Source organism: Myotis brandtii, unplaced genomic scaffold (assembly GCF_000412655.1).
Source record: "Myotis brandtii unplaced genomic scaffold, ASM41265v1 scaffold547, whole genome shotgun sequence".
Taxonomy (NCBI): Eukaryota; Metazoa; Chordata; class Mammalia; order Chiroptera; family Vespertilionidae; genus Myotis; species Myotis brandtii.
In genome coordinates, this window is record NW_005370024.1 from 1637456 (window position 1) to 1649554 (window position 12099).

Below are 12099 nucleotides of genomic sequence, written 5' to 3' on the forward strand. Positions count from 1 at the left end.
GAGGGGGGGGGGGGGGGGGGGGGAAGGGAGACTAGCTGACTGTGTTCTCTCCTGATAGAATACTAGAATACACAGATACTGTGAAACCATCCTGAATGGGAGCATCCTATGGCGTAAACATGCCTGCTGGCATTCTCTCCAGGTGACACTTTCTGAATATGCTTCCTTTCCTAAACTATTTTGAAATGCATGCATGCTAACATGCTTTCTAGACAACATCCTTGTTACAGCTTTGGTGATAAAGGCCAGCATATAAGAGGAATTTGAATTTCGGTAGATTTGTTTTTCCAATCATCCTTTATGTCTTCTGTAAATGCCTTACGAATGGGAAATAATAAGAGTATATTCCTCTGTGAACCAAATTGTGATACTGAAAAGTAAAGAGAGGAATGTGCTCATTTAAGAAAACCTCCATCTGAGTCTAATGACAGTGGATAAAGAGTCGGCACAGTGATCGATGCAGCACAGCTTAGTCGCTAACAACTTGGGCTTGTAAGCTCCAAGGAATTTTAATTGCTTTTCTAGGCTGTTTGTTGTATCTCTGGTGCCTAAAAAGCACCCGCTACATAGAAGATTCTCTGCAAATATTGAGTAGATCAGATTTCATGTAGGACAGACGTTTTGTTGTCAGTTGTGGCCTTACTCCCTGGGTGAACCAGGATAAGAGGAGCTTTATTTCCTCATCTCTGATTGGAGACCCACCTCACACGACAGCGGGACTATTAAAGGGGAGAACATAAGTCAAATGCCTGACTTAGTGCTCTGGACAGAGGAAGAACTCAGGCCCTGTTTGTGGTGGTTGTTATTACTGTGATAGTTCACAATGAGGTTATGGTCGATATTTTCTCCCCAGTCCAATGAGGGTGGCACGCCTCAAGGCCGCACGGGCATGCTACATGAACACAGTACCCCGCCCCCGCTCCCCTGCTAGGAAGGGCGGGAAACAGCTGCTAACAAATGAAAGTTCTGGAAGCTCTTTTTTTTTTTTTTCTAGAGCTGTGCAAAATTAGAGTGCCTGTGCACATATCTATTTCTATACAGAGGCACTAGAATGAGTGGAGGTCACCCCTGAAGGTCACCTAGCCTTAGAATCCTATGAATCTATTCAGTACACAGCATAGCCAGGGATGTGAGGTCATGCAGATGTATGTCAGCGTGCTTGCCAAAACTTGTCCAGATTAAGAGTCCTATTTCATCTCCCTCCCACTGAGAAAATTCTGAAAGGGGAGCATGTTTATATTCGTCTTGCTTTGCCTAAAACAGTGGTTCTCAACCTTGGCTGCAGATTAGAATCACCTGGGAATCTTTTTAAAATCCTGATTTCTGGGCCTCATCCTCCGGAAATTCTGTTTCTTTGTTATGGGGGGGGGCCACAACATTAGTAACAAAGAAACAGAATTTCCGGAGGATGGATGAGGCCCATCAGGATTTTAAAAAGATTCCCAGGTGATTCTAATGTGCAGCCAAGGTTGAGAACCACTGGCCTAAAAGCTGACGTTGCTGATTGACCGAATTGTTGGCTGGGTGGAAATGCAGACCCACACGGGTGCTCTCTCCCTTCATTCTGTCCAAGCAGATGGAGCACTGAGTGGATTTGGAGAAAGGAAACCTCTGCTTGTGCCCCGCGGTCCCAGTTCACCCCAGCACGGCCTAGCGAGCATTTCTCGTGTTGCCAACGTCAGACATGACTGACCTGTAGCCAGACTTACCTTTTCTCGCACCGACTCCCCGGGAACCAGCTGAGGCTCGATGGTGATGAACAGGGTGATGTAGGAGCCTTCGCTGAGGCTGCGGACAGAGTCAAAGCCCCGCTCGGTGATCACGCTCCGCTCCTTACTGTAGCCCAGGAGAACAGGGGGGATGTCTATTTTAAATGTTCCATCGATCTGTGCAGAAAACACGACGTGGTAAACATCCCGGTCATTTGCCAACAGACGCTCAAAAGCACGTGTCGATTCACTGTCTGATGAATTCACTAAGGACTGCTCAGACTGGCATTCAGGGTCGCCCATCATTCCAGCCAGTCTCTCTCTATCTTTTTTTTAAATCCTCACCTGAGGATATTTTTTCCATTGATTTTTAGGGAGAGTGGAAGAGAGAGAGAAAGACAGAGAGAAACATCGATGTGAGAGAAACACATCGATTTGTTGCACCACCAGGGCCCAGGTCGGGGAGGGCCTGCAACCGAGGTATGTGCCCTTGACCAGAACCAAACCCCGGACCCTTCGGTCCACAGGGCGACGCTCTAGCAGCCGGTCTCCCTAAGCGTTCACAGAAAGCACTGCCTTTTTCTTCACCTTTTCTTGGTTCAGCAGAGTGTGGGCGAGTTACGCATGTTGATACTAACGCTGGGTGTCCTGGGTTCACAACCTGAATTAAATTCCGTGTCTCAATGTATGCGTTTGTAAAAGGGCGATGATAACAGTAACTAGTCTGCAGGGCAGTTGCGTGTGCCGGATGCTTTAATGGATGTACAGCACTGACAAGAATGCCTGGCCGGTGGTGAACTGCTCAGGAGGTGTTGGCTAGCAGCCACCCCCCTTTCCCGGATACCCCAGCCTCCCATCTCCACCTTGCAAAATTGTAACGATTTTATGTTATCGCCTTCATGAATTATTTTGTCATCTCCGCCAGCCTCACACGTAGTTTGTTTTCTTCATTTGTCACACGGGCACATTCTGTCAGACTTTATAGTTGTGAGCATGTTTACGATGCTCCTCCAGATGTTTGCTCTTGGTGAACAGAATCCGTAATCCACTCCCTGTGTATCACCCTTCTCCGATATACAGCAGTGTTTTGTGTATACAGCGGATACCCAGTAAATGTGGGCTGAATGGATTATAAGCCACTTTTATAACATGACCTAACCGTGCAGAGGTTCAGAGGGGCAGGACTTTTACCTCTTGCATTGTCCAAGCGACAGTATGTTTGTTAGACTATCTAGTGCTAAAGCCAGTTCAGGGCTGGAATGTGAAGGTATAGAATTCACATTTTTGTTTCACTCTTCAATGGCATTTGTGTCTCAGGAGAAATAGGGAAAGGGCTTAACATAGAAGTGGACATGTCTTCCAGGGAGGAAGGGACATTACCTGGATATAGTCAAGGAGATTCATCCATCAAGAAAGGGTTAGCATAATCTCTTCTGAGTACTCTTCCGAATGTGAAATTCGGCAGTGGCCAATCACTTGGGCAATTTCGGTTGCAAAATGATGGGCTTTAAATTTTTTTTTGTAATTTAAAATATATTCGAAGAAGGAAATGTGAATTCTTTTGGCCAGCATGTCACGGCAGCGTCACCTGTAGACTGTCCCTTTTTTCTGGGGAGGACTGTAATTCCAAATGATCTATGAGACTGCAACCAACCCAGGCCTCCCAGGGTTGAGGATTGGTCTTGGCCTTGGCCTTGCTGGACTCTGTGGCCCAGGCAGTATTGCTCTGCGACCTCGTCGCCTGGGGAATTAAAGCCTCCTTCCTTAGCTGTGCGAGATTAGCCACAGTCTCGTGGCTCAAAGCCTCTTGTTGCCATGGACTCAGTGCTGGGACATTACAGCCACTTCAGAATCTTTAACTGTCCCAGATTGGAGGCAACAGGTCATTGAAGAGTTGTTAACCTAACGGATCCCTTTAGAAAAATTGCTAAACTCTGAAGAAGGATGTCTTAGCTGAGTGAATCTCTATTAACCATTCTCCTTGTTTGAAATGGTGAGGACTCTAGAAACATTCATGAAACACACGTGACTCAATGGGCTGTCCAGTGTCCTGACTGATTTCTTCAAGTCACTTCCCGGCATCTGTCCATTACACTTTGTTGCTTTTACAAGTTTCCACCTTGTTCCACCTTCTCCTTCACTTCTATTTAAATGTTTTTAAAAATCTCAGATTGGAACAGTCATATATTAACAACTAACTCTAACGAAGATGGATATTTAATAAGGGGCACAAATATGACAGAAAATCAATGCCTTTATATAGTGTTTTTTATGTTTCCCAGGGGGCTTTGCACGTAGGCTCTCTCAGGGTTGGCGGTACATACCCACAGAGAAAGTTTAACAGGAAAATGGATAGAGCGGTTCCCCATTCCCACGGTATTCCAATGCCAGATGCTTACCCTTGCTTGGCAATATATTGTGCTAAATGGAATTTTCACACATCCCAACCAGTGTCTCTCAATACGCGTGTGGATTCCACTTCCTCTTTCCCGGTCATCCTAAAGGAGGGGAGGGTAGTAATAATCAGTTAAGAACTCCAAACGCTCATTTTGCAGTAGGATTTGGACTGAAAGTACGTGGGCTTAGGTTAGGCTGACCTAAGTCACATTCTGGCTCAGATGCTTAATGGTTTTGTGACCCAAAGAAAGTCTGAACCTCAGTTTCCTCACTAATAAATTGGAGATATAACAGTCTATGTCACAGCATTATTTTAGAGTTAAATAAGAAAAGATGTATGAAGAGTGCCTGGTACAATTCCTGGAACACAATGGACACTCAACCGACAATAGAAAAGCTAGTGCCCTTTCTCTCTTTCCCCATTTATGATGTCAAGTTTCAGACATTCAAAATACAAGAAAGATGGACAATGGGTTCGGGTCTTATATGGTGGATTGAGGATGTGAGAATGAGTGCAGACATCTTCCTGGAACGGTGAACTCACCTCTAAGACATCGAACAGCACTTCATCAAAAATGTTAATGAACACGTCGTCTTTCACTGACTGCAAGCTGGTCGTGCTGTAGTCCCCATTGGGGGCCCTGCAGGTGGGCACACGTGACCAGGGGACAGGGGAATGGAAAAAACAGAAATAATGAGCACGCAAACATCAACATTTAAAAAGTGCTCAAACACGAGCACAGATGTGAAGATTGGAAGCTGTGCTTTCAGTTAAAGCATTTGTCTGCACAGGGTGGATACCATAGCATAATGCCTGTATATAGCCAAACAGAAAGGGACTAAACCCTCTGTCTGCTGTCCATCACCATACTGTTGGCTGTGTGTGTGTATATATATGTGTATATATATATATTTATATATATATTTTTTGCTTAATTTATTCACCTTTTTCACCCAGCCCCCCGCAACCTAACCCCTTCCCCTCTGATAGCTGTCAGGCTGCTCTCTATCTATGAGTATGTTTCTATTTTCTTTGTTAGTTTGTTTATTAGATTCCACATTGGAGAGAAATCAAATGGTATTTGTCTTTCTCTGCCTGGCTTATTTCTCTTAGCATAATGCTCTCCATGTCCATCCACGGTGTTGCAAAAGGTAAGATTTCCTTCTTTTTTAAATGCCTATGTATTTCTGGTAAGAGAAAAGCATAATTTCTGAAAATGAGAGAGTCTCAAATTTACTTAAATCTTCCAGAGTTGGGGAGACAAGGAAGAAAGGAGAAGCAGTGGAGGGGCCGCGGGTGAAGGGGAGGGGAGGCTTGGGCGATAAGTAGGCAGAGCCTGGAGAGGAGGGTGGTGTCCCGCAGTGAACCTGAGTTTCACAAGCTGGACATTTTCCCACTTTATTATTTTTTTAAATCCTCACCCAAGGATATTTGTTCCATTGATTTCTAGAGAGAGTGGAAGGGAGGGAAGAGGAAGAAAGAGAGACATATCTATTGGTTGCCCCCCGCAGGTACCCCTACTAGGGCTGGGGAACCTGCAACCGAGGTATGTGACCTTGACTGGTAATTGAATCCCTGACCCTTTGGTCTACAGGCCGACTCTCTAACCACTGAGCAAACTGTCTAGGGACCCACTTTATTCTTGATTGGAGTCAGTTGTGGCACATGAGGGAAACCAAGGGACTTGGTGTCAGGACACCTGGTTCTTGTTTCAGCTCATTAGCTGCACAAACTTTCACCTCAGCCATTTCCCTCTGAGCCCCTGTTTCCTTCCCATCTCTTCAAAAATATCCTCTAGTGCAGTGGTCGGCAAACTGTGGCCCCTTGAGTGTGGCTCTTCCACAAAATACCATGTGCGGACGTGCACATACAGTGCAATTGAAACTTCGTGGCCACACTCAAGGGGCCAAAGAGCCGCATGTGGCTCATGAGCTGCAGTTTGCCGACCACTGCTCTAGTGCTTTAAAGAGGACCAAGTGCTTACCTAAACGGAAGTTCAAGTTCTTCGTTCCAGCTGGGGTTTGGTCCTTCGGCCGTCGTGGTATGGCAAATTGTTCGTTGAAAAGAGACTTCTACAAAAGGACGTACTAAAACCTTAAAAGCAAAAGCAAATTGTAAGAGTCCATACAGTTAGTTGAATTATTTTGCTCTTTGTGGAGGTGGAATATGTTTGCTAAATAGTATACGCCCAAAAAAATGAAGCAGAAAACAGGCCAGGAAGTTTCCAGGCAATTGTTAAAAACATAAGGGGTGAGATTCTAAGCAGAGACCCGGCACTGGGGCATCTCACCTGGCCAAGGGGGTAGTCGGCACTGTGGGTTGGGCTGTGTGTGGTTGGGGAAGCAGCGTGCCTTTCCCTGAAAGTTCTTGAAGACCTTGATGGCTGCTGGAATTTGCTAGGAGGGAAAATATATGAAAAAAATAAATGACAGAGAAAGACTAACTATATATATTGAGCAGATGGTTATTCCAAAGATGCATGGCTCTGGTGACAGACATTCTCGCTAAGCTTGCTGACCCTTTTGGAAAGCTTTTCATATGCTCTGGTCACCCCCAGTCACCCAGTGATCACTATAGACTCCCCAACTTCTATCCCTAGACCCACCTGTATAGCTAAGAACAGAGGACAGAGTCCTATTCTCTCTCCTCTGCGAGGGGGTGCCTGAGTGAGAACTTGCCCTTTCCCCATAAATGAACCTCAATCCCTCTCAGGTAGCAGAATCCTAAACTTCCTGACCAGCCTTCTTCGTCTCGATCTAATTCCTCTCCTACTATATTTTCTTTAAACCTGCCTTCTCCAGGAACCTTGAGCTACAAATTCTAAGTAAACACTTCTCTGGACCTCCCAAGCCTCACTGGGAAAGGGCTGGGGTCATGTATTCCTAGCTTGAGTTAGGAGCCATGGATCTTGTTGTCTTTCTCTTTTAAAGAGCTGCTATTCTTTTTAAAAAATATGTTTTTATTGATTTCAGAGAGGAAGGGAGAGGGAGAGAGAGAGAGATACAAGCATCAATGATGTGAGAGAATTATTGATCGGCTGTCTCCTGCACATGCCCCACTGGGGATCGAGCCTGTAGCAGGGGCATGTGCCCTGACTGCGAATCAAACCATGACCTCCTGGTTCATAGGTTGATGTTCAACCACTGAGCCACGCTGGCTGGGCAAGAGCTGATATTCTTAAAGAAATGAAACTCATCTCCAGAGAGCCCCACCTAGGTACCTTTCCCTTCCTCTCCCCTGAGAAGCTGATGCTTGGTGGGTGGTACCCTGGCTGGATGGACCACTTCCATCACACGGAGAAGAAGGAAGCAGACCTAAAGAGGGAAGCAAGCAAGGGAGACGATGGGGCCTCAGAAGAACCATCCTAATCTTTACAGTCTACCCCTAGTTCAGCTGCACCTCTTGTCCTTGCATTCCGTGAGACAGTCCCAATAATCCCTTCTTTAGCCTAAATTGACCAAGTTGGTTCTATTACTTGCAACTCATGGGAGTCTGACTTTGGCCCCCACAGAATAACACTATGTTAGAAACAGGAGCACGTGTGCTATAGAGAAGTGATGGGCGTGGACAGGACCCCACACGGTCCATCCCAGGGCTGCCTGAGGGCTCTCACCTTGTGGTTGGTCTCCTCACAGGAATGTCATAGGCCCGGATGATGTTCACCAGCAGCTTTATGTCTCCATCGGACAGGTTTTGGGCTGTCACCTTCTTCCGACCTTTTCTCCTGGGCCTCAGGGGTCGCTTTTGTTCTGCCAGCTTGAAAAGGCTTAGGCCCAAAATGCTAATGATTACAGAACAGAATTAGGAGTCTAAGGAAAAGAAAGATCTGGAAAGTCACCAGACAACTCAAGCTCTGCCCCAAGGTCCCCTACAGGCCCCTGAAAACTGACTTTCTAAAAAGCGTGGAAATCATCAAGAAATTCTCCTAAGATGGGAGCGATCTTACTGTATGGATTATTAATATTTATTGTAGCTGCTACTGATCAGAGAAAGAAAAGGGTATTCTGGGCCCTACTTGAGTTTCCTGCCTTGCTTTCCTTCTTGCTTACCCTGCAACCCTTCAAACCACCCCCTTCTCTCCTACTCTCTGCCTTTGCCTGTCCCTGGTCCCTGCACAGGGGCACCTCCCTCCGCCTTCCTCCTCAGAGCAGGATCTCCCCTTTAGGAGCCCCGGGCACATCAGGTAGAAGGGGCTCCCACTCCTGGGCCCCTTGAGTACTTTCTTGATGCCCCATCTTCCTGGCAGCTGACTTTACTGCCCTTCCAGGCACTTCCTGGGATACCTCACTCTCTGGCGTTAGACAAGACTGGGTATGAATCCTGGCTGCACTTGCTCTTTGACCCTTTTAAGTCTCTGTTTTATCATCTGTAAAATGGGGTTCCATGCTATCTCCGGGTTGTTGAGAGGATTAGGTAAGGAGGTGCCTGCAGAGCACCGGGGCTCTGGTCCAGTACAAGCAGAGGTGACGTGCTAGGTGTGGGGTGATGACAGTAGTTATGACATCACGACTATGCTGGAGGAGGAAGGGAGATGGCAGGGGGAGCTTAAGGATCTCACATCTCCCTACCTCTCGCTGAGATGATGTCACATAAACACTTCCTGGAAGATGAAAGCAACATGCTCAGTGACTTATGGGAGAAAGGGCCCTGGAGCCAATAATTAAGTTGGGGCCCAGAGACTAAACAGAAGCCCAGATGTGGCTCTGAATCTGGAAGCTGACATGACTGATGACACCAGATGGCACAGAACAAAGGCCGTGGGGAGCTGGCCTCAGGCTGCAACACATGCTCTTCTGCTTCCCTCTGAGCAGGGCTGGAGCCCTCGGCCCAGGAGGCCCGCGCCAGCTGGGGAGGAGCAGCTCCCAAGGGCTCCCGGAGCTGCTGTTCCGTCCTTCCCAGGGTCTCTGCCCCACGGAACAGCAACCACTCATCAGCACCTTCGTGAGTCAGGCACAGTGCTAGGCGCCTTACATAGGATATTGCTAGTCCTCACAGGCATAACGTTTAACCCATTTTTCATATGAAGAAACCTGAGGCTCTGAGTGGTGACAGGATTTGCCAAAGCTCCTAACTAGGGGCAGGGAGCTGGGGTTCAGCCTGGGGTCACTCTGGCTCACAGCCCACCTTCTTCCTTTTAAACATTTACATCTATTATTTATTAACTCACGTAAAACAAGAACAAGTCCATTCATTCCATGTTAGCATGATGTACACTATGAAGGCTCACTCTCCTCTCCAAAACAAAATGTGAGAAGAGGGGCATTATTCGACATTTTCTCCAATCTCTTTGTGTGTGTGTGTGTGTGTGTGTGTGTGTGCTTGACATTTTCTCCAATCTCTTTGTGTGTGTGTATGTGTGTGTGTGTGTGTGTGTGTGTGTGTGATTACCTACATTTTATTATTCTAAATTTATTTTTATTGAGATGCAATTGGATGTAATGTTGTGTAAGTGTAAGGTGTACAACCTGTTGGGTTGAGGGGTCCATATATTTAAGTCTGATTCCCACCATGACATCAGCTGACATCTCTATCACGTCACATAATTGTCATGTTTTTTTTTGTGTGGTGGGAACAATTAAGATCTAGTCTCTTAGCAACTTTGAGGTTTATAACACAGTACTGTTAGCTATAATCACTATGCCGGGCATTAGATGGCCAGGACTTACTTATCTACTAGTTATAAATGTGTACCCTGAAATAACATCCCCCCAATTCCCCTACACCTCAGCCCTTTTTTCGATTCCACATGTAAGTGAAATCATATGGTATTTCTCTTTCTCTGTCTGGCTTAGTTCACTTTGCACAGTGCCCTCTAGGCCCACCCCTGTTGTCACAAATTACAGCCCATCTTCTTCAGCGCTCGCTCTCCCAGGACCTACCTAACCCAAACCTGGGACCTGAGAGGGATACCTGTGCCAGGGGCCCTAACATGACACATCCCCTCCTCTGGTAATACTGCCTCCCTCCCCCGAGAGGGCGTCTCCCAAAGTCTCGATGGCAGTCAGCAAGGGCGCATCTTGGTGGCTGGCACCACGAATTACAGAAACATTAGTTTAAAGCCAAGAACAAATCAAAATGAAAAGAAGAAAGAACATACCCCGAGCCTTCAGAACTTAATGCAGAAAGTAAAGCAGATAAAAAGAAAAAGAAATGGAAAAACAGCATGAAAAAAAAATCACCATCTAGTCTAAGTGTAATTTTCATGACTGAATAAAACATTCGATGACTAGGCTGTGGGCCTGGAGCACAGAGAAGGGGTTTGTGTGAATCGATGTGGGCACAGCCTCTCTACTGTGCGTGGAGGGAGGCAAGGTCAACGTCAGGGATGGCCCTGGACAGCACAAGGTTTTGTCTCCTTTCCACCTTGACGTTGGAGAGGAAATACACGCATAAGAAATAACCTTTTTAGGAGGCCAAGAGATTCAGTCCCAGGAAGGGTCATGGGATTAATGGACTGCCCAAGACCACCAGTGGAGAAAGGTATCTTCCATCTTTTGTGCATCCACCCCAAGTTGAGACAATTTGAAATTTTTTTCTAAGTGATAGTAAGACAATCACTCATATACACGGTCAATTTCCAGTTTCTACGTAAACACCCATTTTCCCCACTGCCCTTGGGCCTCACCAAACACAGCAGCTCTCTCCTCACAGCCTCCCAGATCTCCTGGCCTCCCAGACCTCTGTGGCTGGTTCCCAGCTACCCCACTGCCCTGTGATGGGAGAGTAAGGGAAGTTGGCATTGGGAGGAGTGTGTGCAGGAGGGAAATGCTGTCAGACTTGGATTGCAATGAGCAAGTGGCAAAGGCTCAACCATTGTTCCATGCACTGAAAGGTCACCAGTTCGATTCCCTGTCAGGGCACATGCCCAGGTTTTAGGCTTGATCCCTGGTGGGGGTGCTTAAGGGAGGCAACCGATCTAGGTTTCTCTCTCTCTCTCTCTCTCTCTCTCTCTCCCCTTCTTCTCTCTCTCCCTCTCCCTCCCTCAATACCTAAAAATCAATAAAAACATATTAAAAAATAATGGCAAAGCCTGGCAAAGCTGACGTGGCAGTAGTGGGAAGGGAGACAGGATTCCTGGGCCCATGATGGAGAGGATCTCGTGTGACTAATAAAGACCCTCACCTAATGCAATCGTAAGGCATTCATCAAGCTTTATCCGTTTCCAGTGTTATTTGTGGCCCAAATGCACACTAAACAATGATAAGCATCTTAGATTTACATGAAAATTTTAATATAATGCAATAAAAATAATTTTTAGAAGGAACAAAAGTTTGCTTTTACCTGATATTGGGAACTTCTTCTTCAACTATCAAATCCGTAAGAAGAAAATGGTGTTTTGCAATTAGGAAACGATTTAACACAGATTCCCTAACCTGGGGAAAGAAAGAGGTTTTATTTAAAATGTTCTCATTCTAGGACCTTCATAGGTCCCTCCGAGACTTCTCTGAGTCTTCACCCCAATGTCAGTTCAGTGCAGCCCCCACCGGCACCCTCACTTTCTCCTCAGCATGACTTCTTCTTACTGTAAATCACCCGGCTTTGCTCACTAGTACAAGTTCCTAAGGCAGAGGGCCTTTGCTCTGCTCACCGCCCGATTCCCAGGACCTGGAAAAGTCCGACACACAGGGAGTGAAAGCGTGCTGAACGGAGGAACACACAAAAACTAGGCCCCATCTCGGAGCACAGGCAATTCCGACGTGATTCTTGAGGTCCTCCCCTATTCAGACTGGTTTACTTCCTAATACTCCTTTAAATAAAGGACCTCTTAAATGTTGTAGTCACAGTAACCTTTCTTATAAGTTAAATTTATTACAGAAAGGAAGGAAGAATGAGAGGGAGAACAAAAAGACACTTCAAGTTTCTAGTGCCTAGGGCAGAAAGTATGTCATTCACTCATTCATTCATTCATTCATTTATTTTAAATATATTTTTATTGATTTCAGAGAGGAAGGGAGCGGGAGAGAGAGAGAAAGAAACATCAATGATGAGAGA

At 46.2% G+C, this 12099-nt stretch overlaps 1 protein-coding gene across 1 annotated transcript in view; it reads right to left on the reverse strand.

The window, feature by feature from the left end:
* The window catches only part of CC2D2A (coiled-coil and C2 domain containing 2A), an 88070-nt gene that overhangs the window by 18541 nt on the left and 57430 nt on the right, over nt 1-12099 (reverse strand). The window contains exons 23-30 of the mRNA XM_014549334.1: nt 11389-11480; nt 10205-10219; nt 7721-7888; nt 6398-6503; nt 6092-6201; nt 4651-4747; nt 4109-4207; nt 1710-1886 (exon numbers count right to left, since the gene is read on the reverse strand). Of these exons, the coding sequence (XP_014404820.1) occupies nt 1710-1886; nt 4109-4207; nt 4651-4747; nt 6092-6201; nt 6398-6503; nt 7721-7888; nt 10205-10219; nt 11389-11480 (864 nt within the window). The remainder of the gene's footprint in view (nt 1-1709; nt 1887-4108; nt 4208-4650; nt 4748-6091; nt 6202-6397; nt 6504-7720; nt 7889-10204; nt 10220-11388; nt 11481-12099) is intronic.